This window comes from Urocitellus parryii, chromosome 2 (genome assembly GCF_045843805.1).
Source record: "Urocitellus parryii isolate mUroPar1 chromosome 2, mUroPar1.hap1, whole genome shotgun sequence".
Classification (NCBI taxonomy): Eukaryota; Metazoa; Chordata; class Mammalia; order Rodentia; family Sciuridae; genus Urocitellus; species Urocitellus parryii.
The window spans coordinates 167266807-167283579 of NC_135532.1; the positions used below are offsets into that span (position 1 = coordinate 167266807).

The 16773-nt window shown below is 44.5% G+C and overlaps 1 protein-coding gene across 1 annotated transcript in view; it reads left to right on the forward strand.

Moving 5' to 3' along the window:
• Positions 1 to 637: 637 nt before the first annotated feature.
• Positions 638 to 16773, forward strand: part of Arhgap31 (Rho GTPase activating protein 31) — a 108955-nt gene continuing 92819 nt past the window's right edge. Inside the window, exon 1 of the mRNA XM_026394100.2 lies at positions 638 to 1314. Coding sequence (XP_026249885.2) covers positions 1215 to 1314 — 100 coding nt within the window. The 5' untranslated portion in view covers positions 638 to 1214. The remainder of the gene's footprint in view (positions 1315 to 16773) is intronic.

Here is a 16773-nt window from a genome sequence, read left to right on the forward strand (position 1 = left end):
AACAAAGCTGAAGCTACTCTAACCCAAGGGTATCCTTACTTCAGGGTGGATTGGGGAGTCAGCTAGGCTTGGGGTACCGGGAGGGATGGAAGTGGCCAGCGCAGACCAGCTGGCTGTCAGGTAGGTAGGTCTCTCTGCTGGAGTCCTGGTCTTTGTTTCTGTCATTGCTCTTTAGGTGTTTGAGGCGGAGAAAGGCAGGCACCGAAATAGAAAGTGTCAGAGATAGGATGACGGTGAGGAGTACACTAAAGCAGAACTTTCTGAGAGCCCCATCCCGCACCCTCCTTGGAGAAGGCCAGGGCACCTCCTCCTGTCCTCTTCAAAGAGCTGTGTTGGAGGGGCAGGAAGCGGCGGCCGGGCTGCGGGTCCTCCTAGGAGAGCGGTGATTTCCTCTGGGCCGCCCAGAGCTATCTCTAAAGTCGCAGAACGGCCCGCAGGAGAGCGCATTCTCTCCCCCAACCGGTACTCCTCAACCCACCCACCTACTTCCTCCAGCTCCATACACACACGAGCACGGAGCTGCCAAAAATTTCCACCCTCCGCCCCCCTCCCTAGCTAACTTCCTTCCAGCGTTTCCTGAGCTGGATGATCCTAGGATTTGTAAGACAGGAAAAAAAGGAAGGCGTGAGGGCGGGCGAGGGAGACAGGATGCTTGTTTTTCGCTTTACCGAAGCCGTCTGAAGGCAAGACAGCGGGCCCAGGGCAGAGACATACAGCAGCTCCGGGGCGGTCTCCTTGCCCCTCGCCAAAGCCGCCTTCACCGCGCTCGCGATCTCTCCTGGACACTTAGGAAGGCGAAGAGGAGAGAGCTCGCCTTCCCTCTGAAGCCGAGGAAAAGCAGCCGAAGACATCGCAGGCGCCTGTGAAAGTCCCAGCGACTCCAAGTGAGGAAGTGACACTCCCAAGCGAGCCGGCCCGCAGCTGCCAGCTCTGCACGGCCTCAGGCACCGCGGCCCTGGAGGCGCGCGGGGTGGATTTCAGGCTCTGCTGGCTCGGCCGCGCTCCCCGCCGCGCCCCGGCCCGCGCGCGCCGGCACCCGGGCTCGCAACCCCTCGGGGTCCATGCCCAGCGCCCGCGGCCCAAGTCCTTCGGTTCGCCCATGCGGACCCCCGGCGCCGCGCTGCAGCCAGTGATCTAACCCCGGAGACCATCGTCCGCGCGGTGCCTAGCAGAGAGAGGGAGAGACGGAGGGGCAGCCTCTTTGGGACTAACTCATGAAGAACAAGGGTGCCAAGCAGAAGCTGAAACGAAAGGGGGCCGCCAGTGCATTTGGCTGTGACCTGACGGAGTATCTGGAAAGCTCAGGACAAGATGGTAAAGTGCCTTCGCCTCCCCCCCCCCCACCCCTTCTTTTTGTTTGAGAGGGGGATGGATTCTCTTTAGGTGTGTTCGATTCAGTTTACAAGTTAATGTGTTCCAGGCTTGTGCGTTCGCTGAACTTTCTTTTTTTTTCCTTTTAAAATAAGAACATACATGATTCTTAAGGTGCACAGCGCTGCCACCTCGACGTGCAGAAGCAGTGTCAATTTGTCTCATACCAGCCGTTCATGGGCGGCGCTGCTTCAAAGTTTAACTGGCCACCTCTGGGGGTGGGGGTGGGAGCCGAAGAGGTCCTGATCCTAAACTTTGGATGCAGGAAAGGAGGGATGAGGCGTAGACATGTGCCAGTGAACAGTGGGCTTCCCTGGGTGCACAATCGTGACCCCCTTAACTGTCCTCCTGGGCTCTCCGATTTCATCCTCTCACGTCCCTTTTTTATTAATGTGCTAGAAGGCCCTGTGATGAGGGTGGGGGTTGGGATCCTGGCTGGGGGAGTGGTTGCACAAACATTTTCTGAATTTCTGAGCTGATGCCAAATATATAGAACCTCCCCGCATCCTTTGCCCAGCTACCCAGACCCTTTACCTCCTCTGTCTTTAAAATTAGCATTTGGTGTGTCAGGCAAGAAGTGTGTTGTTGAAAAGGTCAAAGGGCCTCAATTTTAAAATAGGGTAAGCCAGAGAAAAGGAGAGTGTTTCATTTTTCAAGGTTGGCTTGATAAAAAATGTGTGGGGTGGGGGAGAACATCCCTGCCACTAGGGACAATTTAAACATTTGTTGGGGGATGGAGAAAGAAAACAATCTAGATGTAATACAATTACAGCATTTGAAGTTAGACCTTTTTTTTTTTTTTTAATCATAGGAAAGTTGGGGAAATTAAGCATTAAATGACTCCTTTTGTCAGGTTGACTGGCCCTGCACTTACCCATGACAAAAAGGCCTTGTCTTTGGAAGCTTCAGTGAGAGAGATTATAGCCCACTATAGAGGCGATGTGTTTATACATAGATAGATATAACAAAGGAAAAACTTAAGGGCTGTGTAGCTGTGCAGAATAAATGCCTCCAGGAAAATAATCTCAGAAACTATTCAATTTGTCCATATCAAATATGCATCTCAAAAACAGAGCCGAGCTTTTGTTTCACTTCCCCTTTTTTTGAAGACTCAGCACCCCTAGTAATTTGCAGTGGTGTGATATTCCTGTGGTATTCCAGAGTTCAGAGTCTGCTGTGTCATTAGGACAAATGGCTTAGTATTTTAGAGCTCAGGGAACCACAGGTTTCAAAACTGCCTCTTTTGAAATTGAGGCATAACTGAGTCAATTCATTTAATTCTCACCAACAATTTGGAAAGGTCAATTTGAAATAGCAATCACTTGGATTGAGCTTTTTTTGAGTGTGAGGGAATGCCAAGCATGCATCTTAACCACTATGGTCAGAAGTTTAGAATGAAGTGTTTCCCTCCACCTGTTTTTGCAGTGGCCTCAGGTTAACTTCCAGCTATGCTAGGAGCACCTTCCATCATATGGGTGTTATTCTGACCCTTCCTCCAAAGCTGTAAGAGTTCATAAGGGGCCTTGCCAGCCTGGCCACTTCTTACAAAGTCATTGATCATCAGATGACCCTGAACCCCAGTGTTTTGTGCAGATACCTCAGAGATACTCTTACATGGCTTTCTTTTTTTTTCTTTCACCTGCTTTATATTTTGGGAAACATTTTCTGCTTCTGCATGTTTCATTTAGGAAAAAAAAAAGGAAAGGAAAGCAAGCAAGCAAGCTACTGCTTAATGGCGGGGAGGTGGGGGGTAGTCAAAGTCAGTACCCAGTGCTTCCCACCATGGTGGGGAGAAAAGGAAGCCTGGAGAGGTAAGGTCACACAGTTAATCATGAGGGATGCAAAGGGTCCTGACCTGTTAGGCGCCTTTCCCCTCCCTGCCTTCTGTGTGTAAGCCAACATTCTCTTCTAATGATTTTTTCCCCCTAAATTGAAAGCAGACAGCTCTGCCACAGGATCAGCGAACTTTCAAAACTGAACATACCTGAACACAGTTCATCTTTGAAAAGAAAGGCAACTGACCCACTTAATGATCCACATTATTGTGCTAGATGGAAATTAAGCATGCATAAAAGCAGTCTATATAAATGAGAGTAATTAGTATTTCCTCTACCCCACAGTTAACACTAGTTGGATAGTTTTATTTTTGGCTATTGTGTAACATCAAGAAAGTCAGTTCTAGTTATTTTCTCTAAAGTAAAGTAGCCTCCTCATGGACTTCCCCAAAACTCTGCTCCCCAGGAGGAAAAGCTGAGCTAAGCACTGCCCCTCTCCCCACCAGAGAAGAAGAGCATCTCAGAATGTTGTGGTGACAATGAGGGTGATAACCAAAACCTAGGAAGCTGCAGAGGACCTTTAAGACTGACATCACTGTCATTGAACTTTGGAGGTCAAGGGCAGGGCAAGAGACCTGGTTAGAGACAGAGAAAAATGGATTCAAGTTTGGGATCACAAAGGCAGACGGGAAGAACAGAGAGATGAGGAAATAGACAGCCCCTGTGCTTGCATGGGAAGGAAAGCGCCACACTGGAGTGGGGGATGAAGCTGGTGACAATTAGCTGTGCACAGGTCATCTCGATGTGAGAAAGCTACACCCCTGAGTGGGAACTCCAGGAAGACATAGGCTGAGCACAAAGATGAATGTCAGTCACTCCTGTAACTTCTCAAGGCCCTTCCCTGCTACTTGCAATTGGACAGATCTGACAGAACAGGGTATATGGGTGACAAATAGGTGTTCAGCTTAGAATGGATGCTACTCAGGGCCAGTTGTCACCCTTAATCTTTGTGAAACTGTTGAAGAACAGAAACTCCTTCCATTAGTGGTGCACGCACACACACACATGTATACAATTTCTGCAGGCATCCACAGAGATGCCAGTTTTAGTCCCTACTCTGATCATCTCCAGCAGCTTATAGGCCTCGTGTTAAGGGACAATAGCCCCCTTCTTTTTTTCTTTTTTTTTTTTTAACAGTTCCAAGGATCAAACCCAGCACCTTGCACGTGCTACCTAAGTGCTCTACCACTGAACCACATCCCCAGCCCAGTCTAGTTTCCCCTTTTGACTACTTTTCTCCAGCCTAGTAAAAATACCCTAGTATGGCATGCAGTGGCTCCTGACGGACTGGGCCAGAGCCTCTTTCACTTCCCCTCCAGCACAGTGGCTGCTGCCCCTGGCCCCCAGCTCTCCCCTGGGAACCAGCTATTAACTTTCTCTTCCTGTCTGGGATAGAGGGAGATCACTCTTTGCTGCTATTGCTGAAAAGAGGATAGCTTTATTTTTCTTCTTTTTGACCACTGACTATGAAGACCCTTGCTTGCAGCTTCATAATAAAAACCCATCATGCTGTCACCTGTGGTCCAGAAGTTGTGGGAGAGGCCGAGGTGTGTCCATAATCATTCCCTACCTCTCCCTGATGAGCCCAGGGTTCTGAGTCTTCCAACAGAGCTTAGAAATGAAGGGCCAAGAGCCAGGGGACAAGTAAGGGAAGATTAGGGGGAAAAGTATCTTCTTCCCCTTGCTGGCTCCACTTTCTCACTCTTCTGCGCCATCTTTGTTCATCTTACTCAGGTAGAAAGTGATATTGTTCTGGCTTAGTGGCTCTCCACTCTGGCCTAGTGGATCTCTGTGATTACAGTCACCTGAAGGACTTAAAAAAAATGTTGATTCCCAGGTTTCCTCTCAGAATCTCTCCCACGTAATTTTGATATGTAGCCAGGGTAGAGTACTGCTGCCTGCGGTATGTGGGTTTACAGACCATTTTCTCTTGGAGAAGTAGCCTTGGCCATTTAAATGCTCCCTCTGAATTTAATGAGAATTGTGAACCTTTTTATTTCTAAGGATTTTTTTTCTCCTTCTTACCAGGTTGAAGAAAAATGTATATATATTTATATAGGGTACATATGTATTTGATTTGAGGGATGATAGAAGGTCCATAACAAGTAAATAAATAACCAGTACAATTGTAATCTTAAACTTGATGAAAGTAAGCTCTAGTATTTTAAAGAACAAGGCTAAAAGCCAGTGGGAACTTTTAAGATGTAGCCGTACTCCATTTCTGATGGTAAACGAGTCCCTCACTTTGTTTATTCCTTTATTTTGCAAATATTTATGAAGACACTGTGCTAGATTCAGCAGGAAAGAAAGAAAAATGGGCTCCAGATTTAAGAAATTGAGTTTCAGGGATGTGAACAAATCTTCAGAAACTAATGTCCCAGTTAACTTTGAAGTTAACTGACTAAAGGGGAACCTGGGGGAGAAAATGGGAAAGCTTTGATCTCTGATTAAATAAATGAGATACTCAAACATAAACAGAAGCTAAGTCTCAGTACAAGAGGTAAATATTTTTTCTGTTCAAGATAAGATTTAAAGCTAAATAGAGAGCAAGGGCAAGGGTATTCTCTTTGGCTTAGTTGTTTCCTTCCCAGCTTCTTGGCTGGCACATCATTATCACACCTTCCCTGGCTAATTCCACATCCTTTGGGTCTCAACTTCAGAAGATTCTGGAAACCTTCCCTGATCCACCCTTTCTGGGGGCTCTTATTACGACTGCTAGAACCTTACAACCTGAGATAGAATTCCAACTTTCCTTGTTCCCGGCTGAGTCACCCTGGGGCAAGTGACTTACCCCTCTGGCCTCAGTTTCCTCTCTTGTGCAATGGCAATAACAGCATGGATGTGAAAATAAATGAGTCAGTATAGGAAAAGCACTTATCAGAGGGCATATTCATGATAAGCTATTATCATAACACCTGGACTTGCTCCAGCACATTCATCATAACTGAAGCTCCACTGACAGAAGGAAAGGAATTGGTTAGATCCCCTAAGAGGGAAGGGAAGGAGGATTACTTGCCCCACTGAATGCAGAGGCCAGTTCCTGCAGGGATTTCCCAGAGTAACTGCGAGGTGGACCATCAGTATACGGTAATGGAGAAGCAGAACGTCAACCCGAAACAAAAGCGCCCTCAGAAACCTGAGAGTTGCAGCCAGCGGTGACCAAAGGAGAAGTCAAGTCCTGGGTGGGAAGCTGAGAAGACAGAGCAGCAACTTAGGAGGCTTGAGCTTCCCTTTGGACTCCCAGAGTGGCACAGGAATTTCCAAGAGAGAAGGGTAAGGCTTTTAGCCTGGAGCAAACTGGATCACCCTGAGGGCGGGCTGCAGCTGGCTGTGTAAGTCTGGATATGACAAACAGCCCACACAGAGAATAGAAATGGCTTCTTCCACCTACCCACATGCCTCCCTCCTGTCCACTCTTTAGACCTCTGCCAAGAGCCCTTGACCACAGGGACAGCCTCGCCCTTCCTCCTCCGCGACCCACCCACCCTGGCAGCCACCCAGCCGCCTTCAACCTTCCAGAGGCCCCAGCATAGGTGTTGCTAAAGAAGCTCAATCCCCTGTCACACAGCCCTGCCCTAAATCCAAGAGAGCCATGTACTGGGAAGGGGAGAGGCGGGGTTAGGGAGCACTGCTTTTAAACTGGGGCAGAGAAAGGGAAATGTTTTGAAAACAGAAGTCTTTTCCCTATAGATGATGCTGGAAGTGGCAGACAAACTCTCCAGTGTCATCAGAGCTGTAGTTGTTGATGCATTCTTTTTATGATCCCCTCCTTAATTCATCTGTAGGCTAGCCTGGGAACATTTTCTGTTGGGAAAAGGAAACATTCTGAATTCCAGAATTTGATTGATCCAGACAGTTCTGAAGCACTTGCTGGGGACGCTTCTCAGGAATCCCCTCACTACAGAAAGATTTCCTGGGATTTTCCGGCTGTGTGTGTGGCTTTGCAGCAGTGGGTGGGGCTGAAAGTTCCAAAACTCAGTGTGGGCATGAGAATCGTTAACCAACACACACTTCGCCTCTAGATATGGTAGCTAAATATTTCTGGAACAAAATAGTGATACGACCATCTGGTTAGGACTTCTGATTGCTCACTCCTTCCAGAAGAGACTACGTCTGAGCTGCCTACCCAGCCTGGCCTCTGAGTCTCAGGACTCCAGTTCTTCCCAGAACACTTTCCTTTAGACCAAACTTGATGCCCAGGAACACGGAGCTGCCCCTGCCCCCAACACCACCATATATTGCTTGTCATGTATTTAAGCCAAACGCAGCAGTCCCTCAATTATCCCCATCCTTCAAATTAATTGTCTTTTTGCTTAAAGGTACATATCCCACCCAGTTCTCTCCCTCACCCTCTCTTTAAGTTTTATTGATTTTTTTAAATACATGACAGCAGAATGCATTACAATTCTTATTACACATATAGAGGACAGTTTTTCATATCTTTGTATATAGAATATGTTCACACCAATTCAGGCCTCCGTACACGTACTTTGTGGAATGTGATGGACATCATTATCTAACGTACATGTATGAAGACTCGATTTGGGTGTCAACATACTTTATATATAAACAGATATGAAAAATTGTGGTATATTTTTGTAATAAGAATTGTAATCCCACCCAGTTCTCAAAGCTGTTTCTCCCCATGCCCCAGTGCAAGTGCTATGCTTGGATTGAACTGGTCTGGGTGTTTCTCCCCCAAAGGGCTAACCTCAGGTACCGGTGGAGATAGGGTCACAGCCTGCTGGCACTACACCCCCTGTCCCTCTAATCTTCCCTCCAGGCTGCAATTTTAGCTAAGGCTTAAAATTTAAAAAAAAAAAAAAAAAAAAAAAAAACCTAGGAGGAAAAAGGCTGCCTGTAATTAGAGGAAAATAAATACTGGTGCTAGATTCCCCCCCCCCCCCCCCCCCCCCCCGCTATAAGCAAGTTTTGATAGAGAAAGATGAGACCATCAGGCTGCTGAATGGTTGAAGGGAAAGAGAGAAAGGGGTGGTCTCCTGGAGGACAGAAGGGAACCAGAAGTGAAGGCTGAGACCTACATCAGACCTTGGTGGTATTTTTATTGGTAGTAAGTGTGACTATCTGTGTTGTTTTCATGTGCCAGTCCTTTTTATACTTACTAATATTTCTGACATCTTTAATCCTTAGTGATTTTAATCCTCTTTTTAAAGAGGAGAAAACTGAGGTCCAAGAAATTAAATAATTTACCAAGATGATGGAGATAAGAGAGGCAGGATTTCAACCTAGATATGTCAGATTCCCAAGGCTACAGTTGGAGGCAGAAATTATATCTCCCAGAATAGCATATTTCTTAATTTGGAACTTACTGTTTTGCCCCCCCCCCAAAAAAAAAACCTATAAGACGTTTTCTCCCTTTGCTTTGTTTTTCCCTAGCTTAGGCCAAGGACATAGTCATAATGACAATTGGCATTTGCATAGCACTTTGTCCTCTGTAAGTTGCTTTGTGCACATATACACCTATGTGTGCCACAAGCCTTCCAGTCTGTCTGGATCTCCTCTTCCTTCCAGGTCCCTCTCTGTCCACTGCAGCACAGTCCTACTTCCTTCTGGGAACACCCATGGCCTGAGGGTTAGCAACACCCAGTTTGATCTCTATTCTAATTGCTGTTCTCTTGCTGATAGACAATGTGAGTACACGAGTAGGTGGCAAGCTCTACAGAAAGCAGATGGCACTAGGCAGCCCCCACCTATTTGGTTGCTCATTGTGCCTTCAGGGTGAGCCCGTGGCAGACACTCAGCAATTGATTGATTGACCCTCTTTCCTCCTTCAGGAAACCAGTGTCAGAGCCCTTCTAGGAAACTCAGGACAGGGACCTTGCCAATGTGCCTTGTTATCAGGAATACAAGATTTAGTGGTCCCATGGGGTTGACAGCTACTCCTGAATAGAAATCAACCCAGGACCTGCCCGGAACTCCCCAGAAACATGGCTTTCTCCTGGTGCCTCAACAGTCACTCCTTGGTATGAACCACATTCTTGGCTGGTCCCCAGAGCCAACTGAGTCTTTGGGATCAAGTCTCAGGCACTCTTTGTTCTAGTTCAAGCTTGACTGATGCATGCCAGGCCCTGGTACCACGTCCATGATCTGATGCTGGCCCAGAACGACTTTGGCGGTCCCCTTCCCCACCACCTCCCAAAGGGAGAGGGTTGAATGTCTCCCTTCCCCTAAAAAGTAGAGCACAGTTCTGTTACAGATGCTAAAAAATATTTTAACACGTAAGCTAGGATTCTGGCAAACCACAATAAAATTCATAGCTTTGGTGAAAGGCCATTGAAATACAGTGTGTGATTGTGCATCTTTCTTTCCCTGGCTTAATCAGAAACTATCTGGTATGAGATCTTCAATTCAAGGCAGTAGGCATGTAATGGACTCTAATGCATTAGACCCAGTTTGGTTTATAGAGATGTCCTGAAGTTGCTCTTGGCCTAGAAGTTTCATGAGATGAGAAAATAACTTAAAAAGTATCCAGAAGAATGAAACAAGGGTTCTGGCGGAGGTATAAGGAGGGAATGCTGATGTGAGGTTGCTGCGTGAAAGAGAACCATCAGAACAGGTTGATGGTAGTAGGGGAAATCAGTAAAATGATAAAACCAGCATCATCTGACTGTGAGGAGTGACAGGTGTGCAGAGAGAGGTGGTTGATTTCCAGAAGCCGAATGGTTCTGCCTGACACTTGGAATTGGCCACTCCTTCTTGCATCCTGGGGAGGACCCTTAAACAGGAAGATTGCTGAGAGTGATTGACTGTGGCCAGACTGGGAGTGCAGAAGACCATGGCTGGAATGAAAGAAGCCTGTTTTCAGTGACAGGAGTAAAACTACCCTCAGGAGAGAGGGCAGAGCAGCTGATAATAACAAGAATGGCCACTGGTTTGGCTGGTTGTGTCAGTGTCTGTGTCCTGCCCCAGACAGAAGAATAAGAAATTCACTTAAAAGGCAAAACTTTTAAAATAAGCTAACTGATCACCCTCATTTTGTTTCTTAATTATATCAAGCTGTATGGAATAAGTGTCCAAACTCAACTTCTTCTCTTTGCATATGTGGAAAGTTCTGTTTTTTTTTCCCCCTATTTTATAAATGAGGACCAACTCAGGGAGGTTAAGTAACTTACCAAATGTCTCCCAGCCAGTAAGTGGGAGAAGCAGGACTCAAATGTCTATTCCCTTTCCATGGCTGCTCTGGACCAAAGTAGTCATGGCTATGCATCCCGTAAAACAAGGTCTGATATGCAGAGCTCCATTTTGTTGTGAGTTGCCAGGGCGATAAGTTCAGTAGGATTTAGTAAACTTTAATATAAAACCTCTGGCAATAGCATTCTCAACCCTGGTTTTTGAAAGGAAAACATTTAGGTTCCAAATGGCAGCATTCAAAACAGAGAGCATGCCCTATTACCATAAGTAGCCCCTTCCACCACTTCTTTCCCATCTGTTTCCTGCATGCTGATTATTATTGGGAAACAATGATGTCAACTCTTCCATATAAATCTACACCTCCCTGCCGGCCCCTCCCCTACAATGCATATTTTTGTTCCTCTTTCTGGCTTTTGTCTTGCTGTTCTGTTAGGGATGCACGCTTTTGGCGTCAATAGTTGGCTTTCTTTTTAATAAGTTTTAGCTATTTAAGCTTCACTGTAGCCTTCAAAGTGCACATGCTTCTTTGGGTCCATATTTGGGAAATCCTTTGTCGTTTGGCTAATAGCTAGAGCATGGGCCTGGGGTTGATGGAGAGCAACCATTTTGATTTCTGGAAAAGCAAAGCGAAACGCAAGTCTCTGAATCACATTCAGAGCTGTGGACGTAATCCCTACTGGGGAGCCCTGAATGCTATAGCTGGCCTGGGCATAGAGCCTGTGCCTGGAGGTCAGGAAAATACACCCATGGTGTAATCTGCAAGAGGCCTGTATTTCCCCATCTGAACCTTGACTTTCAAATGGGGCCTGGTTTCCACAATCCCTTGTCATTGCTGTCCTTAAAGACAATTTGGTTTCAAAATGGAAGGGAGGGGAATCTCTGAGAACAGTGTGGGTTTGAATTCTGGACCCAAGAATTCTAGACCACGCTTAAGCTTTTGGGCAATTATTCTCAAACTTTTCCTTTCAAAAACCAGGGTTGAGAATTACAATATAATTCTTACTTTTAAATTTAAATTTTAAAATTAAATATTAGTCAAATTTATTACACTCTTAGAAATACTTCTTAAATTCCATTTTGTACTCCTTAAAACCAAATGAACATCTAATAGAATTTTTCAAAGGGTGTTTGCCTAGGTCCTGCAGTGTCTGGGTCCATGGGGAACATGTATCTCTACTGAGTGGGCTAGAGTTTGTGAGGCTGTTAGCTGTGAAGTGCAGCTGCCTGTCAGGATTCTGACGTCTAGTCCCTCAAAGATTCAGCTTTCGTAAGTCTGGGTGAAAGGCCACATTTTTCAAAGATAATCCTCCAGGCTCAATAATGGCATCCTTGGGCTACTGATCTCACAGGGAGATACCTACCTGGTCCTAGGTCATAGAAAAAGAAATTCTGTAAAGCCACATGACTTTCTTTTCCTCATTGTACTTTTTATATTGCCCCAAATGTCAACAGTGAACATGGATTTTTACTTTTTAAATCAGAAAAAAGAAATTTTTTAGTATTTATTGTGGGAATAGGATGTTTTAATTTGCTGAATTTTTGATAGAGTCCCTCTCTTTCCCTCCTTATTTGGGAGGAAATAATAAACAAATCTGTGAGTTTGCTTTCCTGCATTAATACATGCAGTATAGTGATGTTAGTTAACCTGTCTCTGAGAAGCAGGTTAACAAGGTGGTTAAGCATATGGCTTTTTGCTGATAGACTGCCTGTGTTCAAATCCCATGTGCTAGGTCTGTGACCATGCGCCAGTGACCACACCTCTCTGTGCCTCAGTTTTCTCATCTGTAAAGGGGTTATGATGTCAATGGGACCTAGGGTCATTGTGAGGATCACAGGAGCTACTGCACTCCCTAGGGTTTCGACAACTTCCTGTAAGTGTTAACTGTGGTTGTGTTTTCCTTGGTGACTGGAAATCTTATCCTGCTTCAGCCTCGTCACTGGGAATGTGGTTCCTGAGCTGGGCGGCAGATGGGGAAGTTGTGAGAGCTAAGAGCAAGTGTCCCAAGGCCTCTCTGTGTTCCCAGGGCCTTTTTTCCCATTTCCTCCTCTTCCTCTTCTTTCGTCTCCCTTATATACACAAAATTATTTATTTTCTTTAATTGGATGGATTAAAAAAAAAAGCTAGTTTCAAGATTCTTATCTGTTGATAAATATGTCTGGGGTGGAACTGTGGCAAACTTTCTAAATTTTACCTTTTTTTTTAGTCATCAGAAAAAGGAAGGAATCTAAAATAAAAAGGAGGAGGGGTCATGATAAAAGGCTATAACTGTAGTGACACCTGTCCAGCCTTCTAGCTTCCATCTGTATTTCAGGAAAATTATAAATCTAAAAAATGAGCCTATTTCCATCATTGAACCAATGATGTGAGGCCTAGGCAGATGCCATTTCGTATATGCCTGGCCATTTGCCCTTTGACTGAAGTGGACTGAATGAGGTCACTCTGGCTTGAGAGGAAACCTAAGTGTGAATACCTGCAAACTGTGCTCAGTCCTGGGCTGTACAGACAGAAGCTGGGAGTGGGAGACAGATCAAGGATCCATTCTGTACTCTTCTGGGGGTCCTATTATATATAGGACATGGAGTGTTATATTTTTTCTCTGTGCTACATTTTAAGTTTGTACACAGAAATACATTTATGAAGGTGATCAAACTCGTGACAGGTTATAAAATGCTACAGATGATAAGTGCAGTTACTAAGAATGTTTAGCAGGTAGGGACTTGACCATGCTGCCCTCTCTGGGCTTTTGTGTTTGTTGCCCATTGTGTTAGCTACTTCTTGCTGTCATAACAAGTCATCATAAATGTCATAGCTTCCAACAACACAAACTTACAGTTCTGTAGAATTAGGAGTCCAAAACAGATCTCATCAAAGTTAAGAGGTCAGCAGGGGAGTGTTCTTTTCTAGATGATCTAGGGAAAAATTCCCATGCCTTTCCCAACTTCTAGAAGCCACCTGCATTCCTTGGCTGGAGGCTCCCTTCCTCTAACTTCAAAGCCTGCAACACTGCATGCCTCCCACTATTCTCCCCAAGTCGCATCTCCTGCTTAGCACAGCTGAGAAAGGCTCTCTCCACTTTCAAGGACACATGTGATTAGATTTGGCCCACCGTCAGTATACTAGCCCCATCTCAAGGTCCTTAATCAAATCACATCTTCCTGCAAAGTCACAGGACTCAGGGGATTAAGGTGTGGACATCTTTGAAGGGCATTATTTTCCTTACCACCTTCCAGAAAGTTATGGTACTGAGTGGATTGCAGTACTTGGTAATCTTTCAGGTCTTCCCCAATCCAGAGAGTTGGTGAGTACGTTATTTTAATCCAACTTGGTACCCTATCAGAAATACTCCTAGTGTAGCTCAGTGGTAGAGCACTTGCCTACCATACGCAGGGCCCTGGGTTCAATCCCCAGTACTACACGCCCCTCCCCACCAAAAAAAGGAGGCTGGAAATGTTCTTTAAATTCCCTTTTGGACTCCTGGATACAGAACAGACAAACAAAAGCCCTATAAAGTCTAGGTCTGTGGAGAACATGTCATTGTCCTGAGCAAAGTTTATAGATTACAAGCTGTTAAGGGCCATCTATTAATATTACATGTTCAGCCCCTTGGCTACTGAGGGAGCCACAGAAGAGCTGGAACCATGCTCTTATTTATTGAGAATCTGCCTCCTGCCAAGCCTTGTGCATATGTTAATTCATGTGTTCTCTAAAAACAGCCTTAGGAGGCAGGTATTATTTTTTTATTTGGCACATAATAATTTTACATATTTTTGAGGTACAGTGTGACATTTCAACACATGCCTACAATGTGTAACTATCACATCAGGGTCACTGGCATATCCATCACCCAAACATTTATTTCTTTGTGTTACAAACATTCAAAATCCTCTCTACTAGGTTTTTTTTTTTGAGATATGCAATTAATTGTCATCAACCATAGTTACCCTACTGTGCTACTGAACATCAGAAATTATTCCTCTTCACCAACTGCATCCCTGTATCCTTAAACATCCTCTCTCCAACCCCCACCCTTTGCAGCCTCTGGTAAACATTGCTCTACTCTCTACTGCTCTGAGATCACCTTTTACAGCTTCCACATGTGATTATACAGCATCTGTCTTCCATGCCTGACATATTTCGCTTAACATAATCCTTCAAGCTCATTCGTGTTGCCACAAATGACAGGATTTTCTTCTTTTTATGGGTAAATGATATTCCGGTATGTATATACCTCATTTTCTTATCCATTCATTTGTTTGATGACATCTAGGTCAACCCTACATCTTAACTATTTTGAATAGTGTTTCAATAAACATGGCACTGCAGATGACCTCTTTGACATACTGATTTGCTTTTCTTTGGGTTTATCCCCAGTAGTGGAGTTGCTGGGTCATAAAATAATTTTATCTCTAGTTCTTTGAGGAAACTCTGTACTGTTTTCCATCGTGACTGTACTAATTTACGTTCCCACCAACAGTTTGAGTTCCCCTTTCTCTGCATTCTCACCAGCATTTTAAAATTTTTTTCTATTTGATAATAGCCATTCTAACTAGAGTGAGATGATATTATCATTGTGATTTTGATTTGCATTGCCCTAATGATTAGTAATATTGAACATTTTTCACATACTTTTGGCTCTTTGCACATTTTCTTTTGAGAAATGTCAATTCAGATCATTTGACTTTTCCCACCAAGAGGTGCTTTACCACCAAGAGAGCTACACCACCAGCACATTTTATTATATTATCTTGAGATAGGGTCCTGCTAAGCTGCCCAGGCTGTCTGTAAACTTGCCATTCTCCTGTATCAGCCTCCAGAGTCGCTGGGATTATAAGTGTGCACTGCCACTTCCAGTTTGCCCATGTTTTAATCAGATTATTTGTTTTCCTTTGCTGTTGAGTTTTTGGAGCACCTTGTACAATCTGAATATTCGTCCCTTGTCAGCTGAATAGTTTGCAAATGTTTCTATAGGTTCTCAATCCACTACCTTGATTGTTTCCTTTGCTAAGCAGAAGCTTTTTAGTTTGATGCAATTCCTTTTGTCAATTTTTACTTTTGTTGCCTATCTTTTGGGGTCCTATCCAAGAAACCTTGACTCAGATCAATGTTCTGAAGCACTTCCCCTATGTTTTCTTCTAGTTGTTTCATAATTTGGGGTTTTATATTAAGTCTTAGATCCATTGTTTTGTTTTGTTGGTTCTAGGGATTGAACCCAGGAGCACTTTACCACCAAGCAACATTCCCAGTCCTTTTTACAATTTTTTCTTTTGACACAGGACCTCTCTAAGTTACTTAGGGCCTTGCTATATTGCTGAAGTTGGCTTTGAACTTGCAATCCTCCTGCCTCAGCCTCCCCAGACACTGGGATTACAAGAGTGCACCACTACGCCCAGCGTCTTTGATCCATTTTGAGTTGGTTTATGTATGTGGTGAGAGATGGGGATCTAGTTTCATTCTTTTGCATTTGGATATCCAGTTTTTCCAGCACTATTTAGTAAAGAGATTGTCCTTGCTTCAATGTATGTTCTTAGTGCCTTTATTGAAAATCAGTTGGCTATAAATATGTGGATTTATTTCTGGGACCAATATTCTGTTCCATTGGTCTATGTGTCTGTTTTATGTCAAACATGCTGTTTGGGCTATAATAGCTTGGTAGTATGTTTTGAAGTCAAGGATTATGATAGGAAGCAGGTATTATTATTGCCTCTATTTTTCAGATGAGAAAATAGAGCCTTAGAGAGGTAAAGTGATATGCCTAAGACCACAATAACTGTGCTTACAATCAAGGTTCACCAGGCCCTGTCTTGTTCCACCTCACTCCATGATCCCTTCCTAACTTGCCCTGTAGTTAAGCAGAGGAGGCCCTCACTTGAGAGGCTAACAGAGAACAAGCCATAACAGTGGGTAACTTAGTACCCTGCTGCACAGGGAATCCAGGCTCGTTGGTCCGAAGTGGTCAAAGAACAGACTTATTGACTTAACCTGAAGGGCTTCCAGAAGAGTAATCCATGATGATGTGAAAACATTTCAGAGTCACCCAGTGGTATGCAAGAAAGAAGATCTGGATCCCAGAAAACATTCTTAACCAAGGGATTCACCCCATAGGGAGTTCTTGTCTTGGTGACAGGGTTTAGAGATCTACCAATGAGAGAGAGAGGGCCCTTTGAATTAGATAATGCCTTGTAAATGCTCACATACTTGGGAAGATTAAAGGCACTCTCCATTGGTTTTATCTTAGAAGGAATTAGTCTAATCAGCTTCTTCTTCCCAACACTAAATTGGAGTTATTTGAAGAAATTGGATTTTTAAAGCAGAAAAGAGAGTTTGGAAAGACAGACACTTAGATGAAGTGGGTGGGCTTGTAGCATGTTGGAATCCAACAAGGCAGAAAGTGATCAAATGCAAGGGTTCAGAGGG